At 38.8% G+C, this 20,072-nt stretch overlaps 1 protein-coding gene across 2 annotated transcripts in view; it reads left to right on the forward strand.

Annotated features, from left to right (window-relative positions):
- Nucleotides 1-20,072, forward strand: part of ZNF654 (zinc finger protein 654) — a 59,879-nt gene that overhangs the window by 2,924 nt on the left and 36,883 nt on the right. The window contains exon 2 of one of the 2 annotated variants that reach the window (XM_034791135.1): nucleotides 17,610-17,755. In XM_034791135.1, coding sequence (XP_034647026.1) covers nucleotides 17,610-17,755 — 146 coding nt within the window. Of the gene's footprint in view, nucleotides 1-17,609; nucleotides 17,756-20,072 lie in introns of those variants that run through there. The other variant, XM_034791145.1, reaches the window with a different exon arrangement.

Genomic DNA, 20,072 nt, shown 5'->3' on the forward strand with positions numbered 1-20,072 from the left:
TGATTTAGTTCGACCAAGAGACAGGCCACTTCACAACCTCCTACCCTCCTCCCTCCCTTTTGTACCAATAAAAAAGCTTGTACTTCTCCTTTCTAAAGCTCTTAAGTAGAGTGCAGTTTAATTAACATCACTATATTCCTGTTCCTTGGTCAAAGAGAAGAAGCAGCTGTGTCGGTAATTGCTTAGAAAAGATGCTATGAGATTGAACTGCCTAAAGGAAGCGATTTGTTCCTTTCCAAAATAGCAAGTAAACTGTTAAAATAACTAGGTTGTAAGTTAATATGGACAATGATATAAATCAGCATCACCAAATTTATTGCTGGTCCAGGTATAATCCTGCTACACAATCTGAGTAATGTATACACAGATGATTTTTATGGTTGGGGTATGTTATAAGGTGGTACCATGTGTTTGAACAGAAGGATCCCTTACTCTGTTGAAGTGTGCTTTATTGTATTGGAATTTCAATTTAAGATAGTGGTTGAAGAGGCAGCTATGACAATATCTCTGTTGTTTATTGTATATCAAATAGTGCTTTTCTAGATAGGTGTGCCTACATTTTAATAAGGTCAGAACAGATTAGTGTGGTGGTGTACATGGATTCTCTAAAACGACAATTGGCTTAATTTTTTTTTCATGATGTCATAGATGTGCACCAGCATGCAATAGTTTGCAGCTGGAATCTTATCAGAAGAAACCTCCTCACAAAATATCTGATCCCATTATGTGGAATGGAGGTGGGGAATGTTGGGGAAAGACAAAACCAGCACAGTTTGTGGGGGTGGGAGGCAATAGGAGGCTGAGGTAATAAGTGACAGTTTTACATTGTCTCATTCTCTGACAATGTTTTTTCTGAAGCAGTATGTAGCCATTTCAGCCACTTGTGCCAGACTTTCTAGGGTGAAAGGTAAAGTATAGATGCTTAATATTTCACATGTAGGTTTTGATTCTGCAAGGGGCTCTTCAGGGTGCAAAGACTCTGGGTAGGTGGAGATGGCTGCAGACCTGGGGACTTAAATTTATAAAAGAAAGCAAGTTAACACTTGCTGCTGAAAAGGTAAATGGGCTTCTGGTGGTAGAGGATAGGTTTTTAAAAAAAAAAAAAAAGTCCAAGGAAACTTTAAAATAAAAGGTTAAGAAAATAATAGAATAGTAGAGAAACAGTATATATAATTTCCCTGCTAATTTCTCTTATTCTTTCACTCTGAAGTACTTTTTATAGGGTGGCGATGTGTTGCTTAAACCTACACACAAATGTTAAAAAAGCTTTTGAAAAAATAAATTAAATGTGAAGTGAATGAGCCATACATATTTCAATAGCAGACAGCCATCCAGATTGTGTATTAGTAGGCAATTGCTGCATTTCTTGGGTGGCTGAAGGCATTCAGTCTTGTGCCTCACAGTGTACCCAAGACAGCCTATTAGCCTGCACTAGTACCCTATTATGATGACTTATTGCAATACTCACCCACGTCCATTAAATCTGTATTAAAATACATCGATCTATACCATATATCTTTTTGTTCATGTTTGTGCTTATTTACCAAATTGGTAGAAAACAAGGGAGTGTACAACTAACTCTTCAAGCTCTGTAGAATGTATTTAGTAACATAAAACAATAAACATATATACAAGGACCTAAACACTCTTGTTAATTTCATTGTTCATTTAGGACCACTCCTTTATCGCAATGGATTACTTGCAGAGGATTGCTTCTAGACTATTTTTTGTGCCCTAGATTGCTGTTTTTGTTCTTGATGTCAATACAGTATGCTTTCTTCACATAGAAGAGCCAATTCAAACTTTCTTACTGTGTAAAATTAAAGATCTTTAACTAAAAACTTATGCATACCAGTACCAGCTGCAAGTGACCACCTCTGTGAAATAGTTGTCTTGATATTTTATACATGGCCCTTCAATATCATCTTTTTAACTGAGTATCTGAAAGAGCTTGACAAAAACTAGTAATAGTGCATACAGAATTTGAAGTCATTAACACATGATTTGTTTTCAAGGACTTCTGTTTTTATGCTTTTCATTTGGAAGTTGTTACCTCTGGGTGCAAAACAGTGAATGGTGGCTCCAGACAACTTACAGGCTAAAGTAGAAGGTTAAGGCAACTCTCTAGAGGGTTATAAGGGTGTTTATGGCTGTTGTCCTGTCAAAAGAAAGTATTTCCAATGTTAGCTGCTTTGAAAACAAATTTTAATGGTAAACTGTGGAAACACATAAAAATGGAAATATCATGACAGTTCACTGCAATTCTGGTGAAAACAATATCACAATATGCATTACCAGTGTAGTGAGTAAGCCCCCCTGAGTGCATAGTAACGTTTTTATGTTACTCAACACTGCTGTGACTTGATTTTTTTAATTTTTTTTTAGATCACTTAATGTGCATAAATTTGAGAAGAGTACTTTCTATCTTCCTAAGAAATACTTGTGGAAATCTCCTTTATTATTTAATGACTTGGTTAAAGGGAGCTCTGTAGATCAGTTTACAGCATGTATGTTAATAACTTAAATTCATGTTCACCATAGCTAATATTTTGTGATTGGGTTTATATAGTTGTCTATATGGTTGTGTAAAGATACTAAATTTTATTTAAAATGTTGCTCAAAACTCATTAAAATAATTACTAAATGATACTGGTCTTAAATAGCAAAGGAGTGTAAAGACTGAACATTACCTGCTGTCCTCTACTGTGGATCAATTTACAGCCCTGCATAGAGAGAGGTGGCACCATTTGGACCACAGTTTGGTTCTGTTTTGTTTTTGCAGATGCCAGCATGTCTCTGATGGTTTTGTGTTCTCAGATGATAATTTAGTAGTGAAAACTTACTTGCTGAAATGGTTTAATAAATGTTTTAGCCAGGGAGCAATTTTTAAAATACTGTTTTATAAAAGCTTTTAAGACAATACTGGAAAAACTTGGTCAGTGCTTCTAATTTAAAAATAAAATGCTAGGAATTAAAAAGATAATTTGGTAAGCATTTAGGCCAAAATATTGTAACCTGTTGCATTTTTCACAGGAAATAAAATGGCTAAGGTAGTGTCTTAAATATAGTTTTTATCTATATCTGTTTTTTGAGTGTGTGCCTCATTTTCATATGGAATTTAAATACAAAGACATTGGATATGTCCTTAAGGTAGGAAAAATGTGAATGTTTCTGAATGTTTGAGTTGTTTTTGTCTTTGGTAAATCATTTATAACCATTCTATTAAATACAACTTTAAAAAGTGTTCAATTTAAACTAGAGAGTAAGACTCAACAGTGTTTTCACTTTCTAAACATGCGCCGCGCCCCCCCCCCCCCCCCCCCCCCAAAAAAAAAAAGTGTAATGGCAACCAGGAGTCTGGTGGCACCTTAAAGACTAACAGATTTATTTGAGCATAAGCTTTTGTGGGTAAAGTGCCACTGGACTCCTTGTTGTTTTTGTGGATATAGACTAACATGGCTACCCCCTGATATTTAGTGTAATGGGTTATGTCAACCCCTAGTTACCTTCATGTTTTCTGGGGCCCTCATCAGTCTGATACCTAATATATTTTTTTCAAAGTTGTGCATAGGAATTTAACCACTGAAATCTCACTGATGATATAGGGAGTTGTAGAGCTCAATCCCTAAGCATTACTCTGCATCTTAACCCTCTCACATAGTAAAAAGGTAGTTCCTAAGGCCTCAGAATGTATGTTACAGCCCTTGTATCAATTATGTATCAATATCTGATAATACAAAATACATTGAAGTCTTATAGCCACTGTTAATGTGCTTTTCTTTTTGTGTAGGGCCTGATTCTCGGGCTGTTTCATACAGAAGTCCAATAGAAGCTAATTTTGCAAATTTCAGAATAAGTATTATTGAATTTTATTTTTGAATTGATCTAATACAGTTGTTTCAGACCTATTAAGGGCAAATCATATGTTGCAAATAAACTTGTGTGTAACATCTTGGATTATTGGAAGCTGATGGAATTTAAAAATTCATTTAACCTGTCACTGCACTTTACATACTTACTGCATTTTTCTCAGGTTGGTCAGTAAAAAGGAATGAAGTTCATTTCACTTATAATAAACATTCAATTTTTTTAGTGCTGCATGAGTGTCAAGCATTACAAGGGTAATGGGATTGTCATGGGATTTTTTTTGTTTAAATTGTTTCTTTTGGTCTTAAATTTTAGAAAATCTTACGCCTTCTAAACTTAGATTTGTCACCACTTTTAAAGATTGTATGAAAATGTCCATTACAAACCTTTTTTCATATAAGCACTTTATGTAACAATGACTATTTGGGTGTAAATTAGCAGCCCCATTTTACAAATGGAAACTTGGTGTAGTAGAACTCCGGGCTTCTTGCTCAGATACTTGCAAATCTTGTGCAAATCACTGTTAATATGAAAAATAAAATTACTGTGAACCACATTGGTGCACAGTTTGTTTGGCTTGCTGTTTTGTTGGGACTTCTTCCAGAAAACCAGCCTAATTGTAGTCACTACTGATTTCTAAACATTATGCAGGAGATGTTTAATATTTGTGGGCATAATCCCTTAATTCTTCCCATTCATATTACCAAATTATTCACTTGTTTCACTTGTTCCTATTTACCCTCCTCTGAATTGAATTATTCTATCCTTGTGTATTCTCCCACGTTCATGCCCACTCATCTTTTCCTTGTTTAGTATTTTCCCCTTCAATTACTTCATACTCTCTCTCCTAACCCTCTAGTTCACTTTTGCTTTATGCCTATCCCCAAGTCAGTTAACTGCTGATGACCCTGTACTGTCCCGTCCCCTGTCGTTGTGTCGTACCGTCCCGTCCCCCCAAAAAATCTGGTAATTGCCTACTCCCACTTGCAAATAAACTAGTGTTTGTCCTTCCTCCAGTCTTAGGCTAAGTCTACACTACAGAATTAATTCAAGCTAAGTTATGTCAGCATACAGCCATTGCAGTAAATTAATTGGTTTTACGTGTACATGCTACGCTCCTTGTGTTGATGGTGTGTGTCCTCACAAGGAGTGCTTGCGCGGATTTAACTGCTAGTGTGGGACTTTGTGGGATGGTTTCTGAAAGGCAGCAATAGTTGATGTAAACAACACAGTGTCTACCTGATTATGTTGACTTAAGCGCTATGCCTCTCCCAGAGGTGGAGTTACATTGGTGTAGTGGGCAAGTTACTTTGATGGGAGCTACATTTTAGTATAGATGCGTACAGAGTTAGGTTGACCATAGGCAGCTTACATCGACCTAACTTTGTAGTGTGGACCAGGCCTTAGTGAGCATCCACTTGTGCTGGGGCACCGAGTGCAGCACGGTGCCCCTAATCCTGGCCTCGTGCCCCCTGTCCCCGAGTGGTCCCAGGAGCCTTCCCTCACCCTGGCCTCGTGCCTTCTGTCCCTGTGTGGTCCCTGATTTCCCCCCATCCCAGCCACAAGTGGTCCTTGGAGTCCCCCACCATGTCCTCATGTGCTCTCCAGTCCCCCATCCTTTGGGGCCAGTCCCCAGAGCCCTCTCCAGTTCCTCCCACCAACCCCAACCAGTCTCTTTCCTTCCTTAATCTGCCTCCAGTCAGCTTCTGCCACATCCTGGCCTCCCCCCATCTGCCTACCGCTGATATCTGAAGTCTCCTTGTTCCCTCCTGCTACCTGGAGCTTCCTTCCTGCCCTTTTGCTATCCCAGCTCCCAAAGGGGCATTGCACCGCTAGCTGGATCATAGTCCAATAGCTTCACTTCTTGGCTCTGACTCAAAAGTACCCACACCTCACTTTGCTGCCAGATCCCAGCCCATAGCCATTCCTCTTCCCTGGGAGTGGGAGTTGCAATACCAGCTCACGCCAGCCCCACTTGTCCCCTTTTCAGTTTAGGGAAATAAGTTCACCTTACTTTCTGTGTGGGGAGCTGGCGGGCAGTTGCGGCGGGGGTGGGAGGGGAGGGTGGATTTGACAAAAAATACACTACAGTGGTTTGAGCACTGGCCTACTAAACCCAGGGTTGTGAGTTCAATCCTCAAGGGGGCCATTTAGGGATCTGGGTCAAAAATCTGTCTGGGGCTTGGTCCTGCTTTGAGCAGGGGGCTGGACTAGATGACCTCCTGAGGTCCCTTCCAACCCTGATATTCTATGTTTCTATGTGCTAGGATTTTTCTCTTTCCTTTTCTATTCTACAGTGGTGGTACTGGGATCTTCACTCTTTATTTACTATCCCACAAGCTTATGGAACAGGTGAAGCTTGAATCTTTTCTCCTTTTCCCACAAGCTCTGGTAGGAAGGGGCTAATCAAGCCTTCGATAATCACTCCTGTGTCTGTAACTCATCCCTTTTTCCCTCAGCCAGGAAGTGTAGCAATGGGTTTTGGAGGAAGGGAGCTGCATCTCTTTGAGTGGGAGAACCAGCATCCTCTTCCTGGCCAGGTGCAGCAGTAGCTGCTGGCATGGGAGGAAAATGAGCCCCAAAGTCAACTCCTCCCCAGCTACAAAGTAGATGTCTCCTGCTGAAAGAGTTTGTTTGTGTGGTAACCCTCACTAGTCAGTGTGTAGTACATTCCAGCAAGGTGCATAAGTACATGCTTGCACAGTTTAGGGGGAGCTGTGGTAATGACGATTCATTAGGACATTAGCATAAGTTATTAGTGTAAAATATTTTAATATTAATTAACCAGATATTATAGGTGTAAAATTCTAGGATTTAGCTTTTTGATAGAGGTGCTGACAAATTACGGGTTTTAAATTACATAAACTCTCAACAAGTACAACATTTTTGGTGCTGCTAAAACAGCTGATATTTAATGCTAGCATGTGAAAACAAAGTATACTCACCTTATTGGGGGGGGGAATCTACTTTTTGTTTTATTTATTTTTAAGTCAGATATTGATAACTTTCCAGTTAAAGTACAATTATGTATTCTGTATGTAAAGAAGGATTACCCAGTCTTTTACAAAAGTATATCCTATATACAAAGGAAGTATCAGTTGGCTTTCAGACAAATTGAAGCTAGGTTATGTTAAAACTAGATGCTCTAAGAAGACTGCTTTCATTGTATTTTTTTTAATTGCTTCTTTGAAAAACAGTTCGCAAAATATATCTCTGCTATAACAGGATTTGTTCTCAAAAGAATGAAAAATACCCTGTTAAACATAATATATTGATGGTGACAATTGCAACATGATTTAACTGGAAGAGAACTAGCATAAAAAAGGTCACCCCATCCCCATTACACAGCCTGCTTACTTATACCCATGACTGTCTCTACTTCCTGTATGGGTGATAGACCCTCACCGCTTATCGACTGTTTCCTGATCCCGACCACCGGTTACCCACCCCTCATTGGGGACATTGCAGTCTGTATATACTATGTGTGCTGCCCAACCCCAAAACACCAACATACCCCTATACTCTGTATGTTACCCCCAATGACCAATAACTGACGCCTCAAATTTTCTGTATCGTTTATTTTTTAAATAGTCTCTAATAAAATTTAAATCTAAAAGAAATTTTACTGAGCCACTATGCAACAAAATACCAGATATATAAAGTTGTGGAAAATTATGAAAGTTATGCATAAATACCATGTGATCATTTAATAAACAACTACCTTATGCATATATATGAGTAGTACAGAGGTAAGGTTGCGAATTGAGCCTTTACTAAAGTTAGAAAAAAAAATCATTTTCTATTAGATAACTTGAATAGTGCATTAATATATTTTGTCTGAAGCAAATGTTTCTACATAACTGTTACTTATGTTTAATGCTACGATTTAGTCACGGAGGTCATGGCAGTCACGGATTCCCTGACTTTAATGGAGATCACTGACTTCTAGGGCTTCAGCAGGAGGCGGTGGGACTGTGCCCCTGCCCAGCAGTGGGCTGGCTGGAACCAGGACCCTGCAGCCCCAGCCCCACTGTTTCTTCTGGGGGGCTGCAGCCAGGGCTGGGACTCGTCATGTGCCAGGCTTGGCGGCGGCTGTGAGGGGCTTGGCCGTCAGTCTCTTCCCCTTCGCCCCCTGTCCCCCCCCCCCACATGGGACTCCATTCCTCCCCTAGCCCTGCACTCAGTTATTTGTAGTAAAGTAACAGACAAGTCATGACCTCAGTGAATTTTTGTTTTTACCTGTGACCTGTTCGTGACTTATACTAAAAATAACTGTGGAAAAAATCTTAGCTTTACTTATGTTGTATGATTGAGCCCGGTATATTTGTCTTTCATCAAGATTTCACTGCTTGACTGAGACACTATTTGTGTGAGAACCTGTACATTAGGATGATTTTTATTTTTAGTGTTTAAAAAGTAGTTGTAGATTTACTATAGTATGATGTCATACAACATGAATTGTAACGAAGATTTATTTTATATACCAAAAGCACCCATCTGTTGAGCTTAGAATAGGTTAATTACAAATTCTTTATTACATAATTAAAACAAAACAGAAATGAATTAAAAGTAGAATCACAGACTGTCCCTGCAGATATTTATGGCTTTATAATCATGTTCTTGTAGTTCAAAAATATTTATTTTCTCTATTGCAAGGATGTATACAAACAGGGGAAACTGCATATATAGGAGAAATGTGAAACTGACTATACACAAAGTGCTGTCAATCACAGAAAATAGAAATAAAAAAAGGATGCAGTGATGTCTCTTGTTCGTGGTGTCCCTTTAAATGCTGTGTGTGTTTTAAATAAATGAAACAGAATAATCCTAGTGTGCTGAGATACAGTTATTAGTGGAGCCACAAGTCTGCATGTGCAGAATATTTGCATAACTTCAAATCTCTTTTAAATTGTAGTTTCTCTTTTAAAAAGTTTTTAGTTGAAGAGTTTTCTTTGTATATACTGTTTGGTTGTTTATATAATCAACTGCATCCTTGCAAAGTTTGTCTCTGCCTTAATGTCAGGTGAGTTAGATACACCTAGAAGGTGAATAGTGCATTTGTTGTACTACCTATGCCACTTGTCCCTTATATTGTTTTGACAGCAAAATGGTTCACATTTTAGAAACTGCTCTTATATGAGTACTAGCAATCTCATTGCACTCTTGTTTGATTTGGAGGTGATCTCAGATGCTTCTTTCATCTTTGCAAAATCAGTTACTCTGTATAAAGTAGCCATTTTATAAAAATGTCAGCAACTCTCTTGGTAAACAATCCAAACTAGGCCTAAAAAAACAAGTTAAAAGTAATATTAGTAAAGTGAGGGGAAATATGATTTTACTCTTTCATAAATATAAATATTTAGTCAAAATGACACTAATATTGAAATCCATGTTTGTTGTCACTGAACAAAACTTTGCCCCAAGAAAATACCCCTGCTAATGAACACATGGATGGCTTTTTTTAAAGGCAAAACTTAGTTTTCATGCCTTAAGGGCCTTCACCCATGACAACTTAGTTTAAAATAATCACAACATTGGGCCTCATTATCTGATGACAAAACAGAGGCACTCATTATGTTAAATTTACCTTAGCATGTATCTTGTAACACTGTTTTCTCCATAGTGAAGGAGTGTTAATGTGGAATAATTTCATTTACTTCAGTAGCTCTTAATTTGGGCTAGTGTAATTAGGAGCAGAACTTGACCTCTAATGCCTGCTGAGTCAGAATGTTTATAATATTCTTTTTCTTAATTCCTGAAGACAGCAGCGCAGTGGTAGGTGAAAATTTGTAATAGAAATTGAACTATATTTTTAATTTAGGCTGTAAAAATAAAGTAAATCAAATTTAAAATTTTCCATTATAATTTGAAGTACACTGTCATGGAAAAAAGTAATTGTAAACACGAGTAAATGAGAATACTATTGTGGATGATAGTCTTTGTCCATCTACTGCTATTTATTGGTTACTGGAATTATTCTTATTACCAATTATCTTGAAACACCTAGTAGTAATATTGTATGGAGCCATGCTGCCAGGAGTACAGGGCCAGCATGAGAGTCTCTAAGGCTTTTACACAGGACGTCAAGGCTGGGGGCAAGCTGCTCAGCCTTTATGGGAGGAATCCTTTCTGTAAAGGAATCCTTGTAGTTAGATTCCTGTGGAAAGTGTTCCCTGCTGCAGATTTTCACATTGGAAGCAGGGCAGGAAATGATCTGGCATTTGATTTATTAGAATTAGCTTGCATACACTTTAACAAGTTAAGATTTTTCCTCAAATTAACATCTTAAATCACTGTTAAAAATTGTGACCCAAGAGCTCTTAATGCCAATTGGCATGGTGATGCAGAGGGAATCTCATGAGACTGGTGTGTACATTAAAGTTCAGCATATGATGTCATGTGTGACCTCAAGTGAAATCTAGTGTCACACTGGTCATGAGTATCGTGAAACGTATGTACAGATACTGCATGAGAAGATGTGTGTATGCACAGGAAAATATGCTCTTAATGTCTCTCAAGGTACTGGTCCTGAGCAATGGTGAAAAACAGGTTTTCTGTCAGACACGAGGTGTTCAGTCATCTATCTGTTTACATGTAAATTGACTGTCTTGTTCAGTGTGTCCCCTGGATCACCCCTTTGAACTGAATACAAATGTAGGATTGTAAGAAAGAAACAAAGGGAAAGAACAACACAGCATGGGGTAGATGAACTTATCTTGAGGTGCATATCAAAGTTTGCTTGACTATATTTGGGAGCCTAGAAGACACCCAGGCATGTTTCACTGAGGAAGTAAGAGGACAGTGCTTTTGCTTAATTAAAAAATTGCTTTAACAGGGCTTGGTTGAAAATGCTGGCGAGAGCTTTGGGTGAGAGAAGCTTCTTTAGAGAAGAGAGTAACTTGTTAGTTAAATTTAGTTTCTAGAAAGCAGTGTTAGGACTTTTTTTTATGTAACCATTTGTTTCCAATATTCTTTCTTACTATTAGTCGAATCTTTTTTCTTTGATAAACTTACTCTTGTTTTCACGTTAAATATATCAGTGCTGTGGTGGTAAGCAAAAAGATGGTCCTGGGTTGAATCTTACAAATCATGATATACTGTTGCCTTGCCAATTGTAAGCCTGGTAATTCTGAGAGTTCACTGGGTAAGGATGCTGCAGGGAATCCTCTAAGTTTTGTGGGGCTAGAGTGTGCCCACACCGAGAGAACAAGGCCTGGAAGGCAGTGCTTGTGTTGCTGGAGATGGGTGGTTTCAGGGAGCTGATCCACGACGGGCACAGACAAGAATGCTGTACACAAAGGGAAGGTGCGGAGCTGCCTCACAATCCTGGGGAGCATCACAAATGGTTAAAACTTGGGTTAAAAATGTTTGCATTAGTTGAAAGTTGCATGTACTTAGATAATACCCATTTTCTTTCTTAAGGATCGTAAAGGATCTTACTAAGTGCTCACCCGCCACTAAAAGGTACTGGTCTCCAGGGTGAAAATTTGCATCCATTTTGCACTGACAACACTACACATATGTTAGGAGTGGCAATGAGCGACTTCTCCAACTAAAACTACAGTTAAACTTAAATAGTTCAGTTTTAATAACCTGTGGTGGAAATGGGCCATGATTCCTTGCTCTGGCATAAAGCTCTACTGAAGTGTGGAATCTACTATGACCTGGCCACATATTAGTCATCAGTTACTGTAATTAAAATCACTCTTGGTACTGGAGTAGAGCCATTCCCAAAGTGCAGGTTTGCAGACAGAGGAATTTGAAGTGATTAGCCAGGCTTTTTTGTCTGCTGCGGTCTGGTCTCTGATGATATTTTATTTAGTTGTCATTCGTTTTGAGAAACTGAGCAGAGTAGTGAAGTCAGGAGAGCCAATCTTTCTGTTTTAAGCAGTGACTAAACACTAGGTAACATACTTTCTTTGCTCCAGGAATTTTGGTAGATCCTATGAATTACAGAGCTTTCTTCTTTTCTCCAGTATTTGTAAACCAATAGTCATGTAGTCTGGGTTATAAATGTATGTCCAAATTTATTTTTCAAGGTCATAGGAGTAGTGTGACAATTTCAAGATATGCAATGTATGGCATGCCAATTCAGCATATTCAACTTGAAAAATTTCAGGATATTTATATAGGAGGCTTAACCATTGAGAGGGCTTTCAGATAAAACTTGAAGTATACAAGCAAATTTAAAATAAATATGGATTATTTTCCCCAAAAAACTAATATTCAATCAGGTTTGGAATTTCTCGTTCCTTAACAAATACTTTAATATATTTCTCCCCTCCACATACTGTACTGGTGCTTCCAATTGGTTGGGTGAAGAAAATGACTAACTTCACAGATTTGAGCTTGTGGAGACCTACAACTGTAGATTGAAAAATGAGAAAAGGAACACAGGATTGCTATTCTAGTCTTTCCCTTTTGTTTAACTAACTTCTGTCTTCCTGTCTACATTTCTCGTTTGACCATGTGCTTCATCCTTTTCAATCTTCTTTTTCCTTTATTTTGTGATAGTGATTGTACCTAAGCATATTACTCTTTGTACTTAAAGCACTTCTCCTTTTGATTGTTGTACTGTTCTTGAGTGCTGGTTATTTACAGTTACTCTTCAGGACAGGAATTTTGACAGTTGATGAATGCATGCTGGACTTACTAGACCGGGGGTGGGCAAACTACAGCCTGTGAGCCATTTTAATCAGACCCTTGAGCTCCCGCTGGGGAGCGGGGTCGGGGCTGCTCCCGGAAGCAGCCACATGGGCTCCTGTCCCCCGCTGCACCCCACGGCTCCTACCTGTAGGTGCAGCCAGGGGCCTCTGCTCTGCATGCTGCCCCAGCATTCAAGTGCCACCCCTGCAGCTCCCATTAGCCAGGAACCACAGCCAATGGGAGCTGCGCGGGCAGTGCCTGAAGATGGGGCTGTGTGCAGAATTGCCTGTCTGCGCCTCCGCGTAAGGAACTGGAGAAGGGACATGCCGCTGCTTCTGGGAGCCGCTTGAGGTAAGCGCCGCCTGGAGCCTGCACTCCTGAGCCTCTCCCCGCACCCCAACCCCCTGCCCTAGCCCTGATCCCCCTCCTGCCCTCCGAACCCCTTGGCCCCAGCCCAGAGCACCCTCCAGCCCCACTCTAGAGCCCGCACCCCACTCCAGCGCCCCAGTCCGGAGCCTCCTTCCGCACCCTGAACTCCTCATTTCTGGCTCCACCCTGGAGCCCGCACGCCCAACCAGAGCCCTCACCCTCTCCCATACCCCAGCCCCAATTTTGTGAAGATTCATTGCCCGCTGTAAAATTTCTATTCCCAGATCTGGCCCTCGGGCCAAAAAGTTTGCCCACCCCTGCACTAGACATATGTACTTCATTTCTCTTGTGCTTTTTTATGCATACATATTCTTTCAAATAGAGGGAAGATGAAATCAATTAGAATGAAATTGAAAGGTAGCAAATTCAAAATGGATAAAAACACTTTTTTCATAAAACACACAATAGTGTGTGCAACTCAGTGCTACAAGAAGTTGCTGAGCCCAAAAGCTTAGCAGGATTCACAAAGGGTCAGACATCTATAGGGATAACAAAAATATCTAGAATTAATCTAATAAGTATAAAACCCCCAGGTATTCAAAGCTATTCAGTGACTCATGTTTCAGAGCATAAACCAAACTTTTAACTATTGGAGGTCAGGGAAAAAACCTTCCCTAGGCATATTATCCCATAAGGTGGTACTATGGGGTTTCCTTTGAAGGAACAGATGCTGAACTAAATGACTGTTCTGATCCAGCATGAAAAATGCATATGTTCCTCTGCCAGTTCTGTCAAAGTCTATAAACAAGTGTAATACTATGATCAGTTTATCTGCAAATGAATGACATTTTTGGAAGTTAATATAATAGTGTAAATAAACATACTGGTATAATATCCTAGAGATGGAAGATCTTCATTTGCTTATATAGTAGAAACAGAAAAAGCCTCTCCACACCATTCTTAAATCCCAGTCCTGTTCTGTATATGACTAAATCTTAATTTGAAAACATAGTTTAGTTTCCATGACTATTCAGTCCTTCAACCATCTGCCAAAGGCTCCAGTTGTGCCTGAGGTGTTCATGTTGCAGACAGATATCTGCTACAACCAGGACCGATGCCACCTACTCATATCCCATAGGCAACTTAACATCTCGGTCTGAATGAATTTTGGTAACTACTGATTTGATTGGAGGTGTCCAAGTGAAAGTTTTCATATCCCATCACCCAGTCCATTCTAATAAAGTAAAATAGGAAATGCACACAATTTCTTCTAGACTAGATCTGTTCTGAATGTGTTATAATCTGAGATGAAAAGGAACCCCATCACAGCTTTGGACCTCATCCATACTACCTGGCTATTTATGTGGTAGGATTCACTGTAACATCTGAGCACCACACAGAAAATAAAGGAGCTTATTCTTTGCATACTTGTGATACACAAAAGTAATATTCCCTTTTTAAAGTTGAGAATTGAGGCACAGAGCAGCGCTGTAACGTGGGCAGTGTAGACACGCTTTATCGCTGGGGGAGAGCTTTCCTGGCGATAAAAATAAACAAAACCCACCCCGAACGAGCGATGGTAGCTGTCTATACTGGCGCTTTTCAGTGCTAAATCTTTTGTCGCTCGGGGTGTGTGTGTGTTTTTTCATACCCCTGAAGGACTAAAGTTTTAGTACTGAAAGTGGTAGTGTAGATACAGCCTGAGTCAGAGCGTATACTTGAATCAGCATTTTCTAAACCATTCCTGTACCTTAGCCACCAGATCATCCCCTTTTTTCTGCACTGCCATTTTTGGCTTGGCTCTAACCATGGTTTATATTTGCTTACAGCATATTTAGAACTGTTAGTGGTAAATGGTCATGCGCTTTTTTTTTTTGGTAACGTAGAATGGATACCCTATTCATGTTTGTGTGGCTGGTCTGGTTGGTCCTCACAGAGCTGAAAGAACGGTGGTAGGACATCCGAATGCACTGCCACCAAATGTACATGTTTTCTGAACATTCTGTTTTTCTTCATTTAATTGCTCAGATTTTCCCAGATGCCCTGAAAAGAACATAGGCAATTTATGGTACACTTTTACCTCGATATAATGCTGTCCTCGGGAGCCAAAAAATCTTACCGCGTTATAGGTGATACTGCGTTACATTGAACTTGCTTTGATCCACCGAAGTGCGCAGCCCCTCTCCCCCCCCAAGCACTGCTTTACCGCGTTATATCTGAATTCGTGTTATATCAGGTAGCGTTATATCGAGGTAGAGGTGTAGTTGTAAATGCATGAACTGTTGTAGCAGAAATGGTACTGTGTGGACACAAATGGAACAGTGTTATTGGTAACTAGTTAATGTGACCGTGCTTCTACCTGGGATTACCGTTGAAAGCCGTAGCATGGACACGGCCTTGGATGGGAATTAAATGACCTTCGTATTAATCTCACATTCTTTATTGTGATGATGACCTATCCTAAGTTTAAGCAGTTAAGGAATATTTTCGATGTATTTCTAAATTTGTGTTTCATATAGTCTTAAATACAGTAGTATATCATTGTAGTTCAGTTTCTGATAACTTTAGGCATGTAAGGATTAGATTTTTATCAATTAAATGTCAGTAAATGTCAGTTTCATCATACACACAAAATAACAAACACCGATTTCCATCAGTGATAACAGAAATTTACAAATAGGCAGAATAAAAAATATGCTACTTAAGAACTTAATAGAGTTTTATTTAAGGATATTTACTCTGTATATTTTGATTTGTGATGTTTATAGTTTGTGTTTTAATGGTTATAAACCTTTACCTTTTTAAATCCCAATATGTACTTTAATTACATACACCTCTACCCCAATATAACGCGACCCGAAATAACACGAATTCGGATATAACGCGGTAAAGCAGTGCTTCGGGGGGCGGGGCTGCGCGCTCCGGCGGATCAAAGCAAGTTCGATATAACGCGGTTTCACCTATAACGTGGTAAGATTTTTTTGGCTCCCAAGGACAGCGTTATATCAGGGTAGAGGTGTAATTGTCTGACCTCCCCATAATTTCCCACAAGTGTGAAAATTTACATTGATAAAAATTGAATTCTCTAAAGCCTACTTAGAACATTGTAATGTTTTAGTGATATATAAGATTCATCAACAGTTTATTTTGTGTTCCTAGTATGACCACAGTCTCAATTTTAATTGTTTGGAGTTTAGTTTGGATTGGCTGCGTTTTACAAATGTTAATAGTGTAAAAAAATAAAAAGCCAGGACTGCTTAGGCTTCAGTCATTAACAGTTGTAAACATATTGCATGCAGACACAAATCAGACTAATAAAATTAGGATAACTCTATTAATCCAGAGGAATTTAAACCAAGGATGATTTTGGCCTCATATTTTAACTGGCCAAGGCTTTGAACTGGTGTGTTAAACTACTTTATCAAGGGAGGGATATATGGTGTGCGCACATACACTTGGGTTCTTTGCATTTGTAAGGTCAACCTGTTGTATGTTCTGCCAAAGCATTATTGACAAAAATTGACCATGAGAACACATTAATCTGTTCACTGTATATTCAGGGGCACTTGAGGTGTTTTATGATGATGAATACATTTACCTATCAAACCCTTTATTTGTACCTGTATGTACTTCATAGTTAGGAAAGAGTTATTTCTGCAGAAAAGTACATTGTGCTAGCAGTATATATATAGTTTTGTAAGTACTTATCTTACATTTGTTTTCCTTTCTCTAATTGTACTTTTTCTCCTACAAAACTGGAGTAGTCAATAAGTTTAAATGTGACATACATAGAAAAAATGTTTGCACACAAGATGTGAACTTCTTTTTAAAGGGTTTTCTAACCATTAAACCAACGAACAAATGTAGTTTATCCTGTTTGGTCTTTTTTGTAAACAGTTAACTGAAATGTCTAGTACATTTGGAAGAAAAGCCCTTTATCTAAAATTCCCTTGTCTTGGAAGCGGTGAGACTTCCAATTCTCCATGTATTTGTGCCTTTCAAGGAAAAAGTACAGACTTGCTCTTGACTTTAGGAATAAGGAATGTCAATCAGAAAACAACCATTTTTTTCTGAAGAGTATCTTTAGCCTTCCTCTGTCATAAAAAACAAAAGGGGCACAAACCCATTTTTTCCCCACTTATTGACATTTCAAGTGGTAGGTGTTAATATGGCTGCAGACTATGCCTTTTTCTTCTGTTGCAAAACAAAAGCTTGTATTTAAGCGTAGAGCATACACCTTTACCTCGATATAACGCCACCCGATATAACACTAATTCAGATATAACATGGTAAAGCAGTGCCCCGGGGGGCGGGGCTGCCCACTCCGGTGGATCAAAGCAAGTTCAATATAACGCGGTAAAAATGTTGGCTCCCGAGGACAGCATTATATCGAGGTAGAGGTGTAATTGCTAATCTGATAGCATGTAAGAAGAATTCTTCCTCCACAGCTTTTTGGTCCATATTTTGTGGTGTAAGAAGGACAGGGCTTCTTCCTTTATATTTTTGCTTTATCAAAATGAAAGAACAAGAGAAAATTACATATATGAAACATCTTAAAGTGTTGCATCCTAGAGGAATGAATTGTGGTTTTATATTGATATCCTCTATTAAACCTGCTACTTAAAAGCTTTTTTCCCCCTTTATAAACTATAGACCTTTTTTTACTATTTCTGGCGAAAGAGAACTTTCTCTATTGTAATACAGGTTTGTGACTGTTTTCCTTATAGATTGTTGAAGACTATGCTGGAAGATGGCAGGTTCCTTTGCCTCAGCTTCAGGTGCTTCAGACAGCTCTTTGTTGTTTCACGTCTGCCTGTGTATCATTCCCAGCTGAATGTGAGCACGTACAATATGTTTTGAGTAGCCTAGCTTTGTAAGTACATCCTTTTTCCTATTAACTCCATTTACAGGCTAACTGTTAGTGTTCTACTTTTGCAATGAAAGCAGCATGTCAAAAGAGGTCCTGTTTTGTAAAGGCAGTCTTACTTTCTACTATATAAATACACGAGACCAAACTTATTCCTGGTGAATTAAATAATTGAAGCTCTGAAAGGGATGACTTTAGCCTGTTCTTTTTATATCACATTTACTCAAAGAACATGCTCAGATCAAACTTGTGAAAGTGTTGTACAGTTTCTTTTAACAACACCACCTAATAATAGAAGCGTGCCTGTGATCGTTTTATATTTCACTGACATTTTAAATTTTATGTTTTCCTGAAATATTTGCAAACCAAACCTTGTGGCAATAAATGGCCATGAACAAAAGTGAAATTGACTGGTACACTTCTGTTTAAGCAGAGAGATGCAAAAAGTAAATAAACAAAAAATTATTGTAATGGCCTAAGGTTTTTGTAACAGGAAAAGATTTGTGTAAATTGCAACTCTAAATCTGATTCTTCAACAAAACACTTTTTGGAGAAGAGTTTGTTACATAAGATAAGAAAACGTTTTTCTTTTGAGGAAAAGATTTGTTTAGGGATAATATACACATCTTCAACTGATGATTTTGTTATCCTGTTTATTTGCCCTAACAAAATCCTCCTCACCATCACATTTATTGTCTAACTCAATAAAGTAGATGCCAAAAACTTGAAAATGTCAAAATAAAAACAAACAATTCTTGTATCCTATAGATATTGGCTTCTGTCATAAGTAGGTGAAGAGAGGAAATTTGAAGCATACTGAGTGCTGCTTTCACAAATAAGAGCGAGTTCCAGCTCAGTAAATGGGTTAATTTTTTGTCCAGCAGGTGGAACAGCTGTCTTGCTGAGCTCTGGTTTTAACTGTTCTTAGTTTGTTTTTGTTACTAGTTTTACTTGGTCAGAATTTGTCATCTCAATGTGGGATTTTGTGTTGGGGAAAAAAAAAATATCTGTAAGGGAACACTTTATTGGTCTTTACATCTCGTGCTTGCATCTCGAGAGTGAGCTGGCAGACCCACCTTTTTTACCTTGTCTTTGAACTACCATCACTATTCCCAGGAGACTAGAAGCTTCTATTTTGTGCACTTATGATGTACTTTAAAAAAGTGAAACTGAAGAGTAGGGTAGAGTAGATTTATGTGGAAATACAACTCTTAAAAGTGAATAACTGTTGAGTGAAACCAGAAAAAATAGATTTATCAAAGTATGGTGGTCAAGTACCTGAGGATAAACTATTTGCCCCTATAGAGTAGAATGAATATAGTCATAGTATCTGCTTTTAGAGAGAGATTAGTTATTGTCTGAAACATGATTCAGGTTGTTTAATACCTGGCTCATAGTTGATGCTTATTAGCTACTGTGAATCTTGTAAAAACAAAATACATTCTAAGAAAGATTTAGTGTTTCAGGGTAGGGACAATACCTTCATATGTGTCTGTACAGCATATAGCACGGTGTCATTTCGATCCTGAGTGGGGCCTGTGGGTCCTACTGCAACACAAATAATAAATAACTGTCACACCAAATTTAGTGTCTGTCCTACTCTAGATTAGGTACTGATCAGAAATTGGGGCCAATTGCCGGGAGGGGGGGGAATGAGTTTCTCGGTCATCTGCTATCACCCCTTATGTTAAATCTGTGTACAGAGTTTGGGGATTGATTGTCCTTTATAGCTTGCTTGCCCCCAGCTTATGAATTTGAGGAGCATTGAGCACAAAACAAAGTATTCCCTCCCACCCCCAGCCCCCCCAAAAAACTGCTTTGGTTGGCTTAGTTTTGCTGTGATGTCACAAAATGATTCTGGGGCCTAACAGTTACCAAGGAAACATTGCTGAAGTATGTTAGCCCTAAGGGTGTTGAAGTCTGTCTTTCGGAAAATACACCATACATAATACAAAGTCCTAGCTCTTAAAGGAGAGAGGGAGGGAGAGAAAGAGGGGGGGGGGGGGGGGGGAAGTAGAAAAAGCAGGAATCTGCCTGACCCCATATGGGCTTTCTCCATACTTGAGCAGGGTTTCCTTGGTAACCAGATGGTAAACTACTGAGAGCAGGGGCTGCTGTTCTTTCTGTGCACTTACTAAGCAAACCATTCATAATAAATGAGGCAGCATCTATAGTCACTTTAATACAGGAGTTGTCTACTGGGATCATTGGTAAACAACATATACAAGCACTGACTTGTAGCACCTATGTTATCTGAAAAGATGGTGTGGCAAATGGCAGTAAACAACATGAATGTAGATACCTATATTTTAAAACGGCGTGG

The sequence above is a fragment of the Trachemys scripta genome, chromosome 1, assembly GCF_013100865.1.
Source record: "Trachemys scripta elegans isolate TJP31775 chromosome 1, CAS_Tse_1.0, whole genome shotgun sequence".
In the NCBI taxonomy this organism is placed as follows: Eukaryota; Metazoa; Chordata; order Testudines; family Emydidae; genus Trachemys; species Trachemys scripta.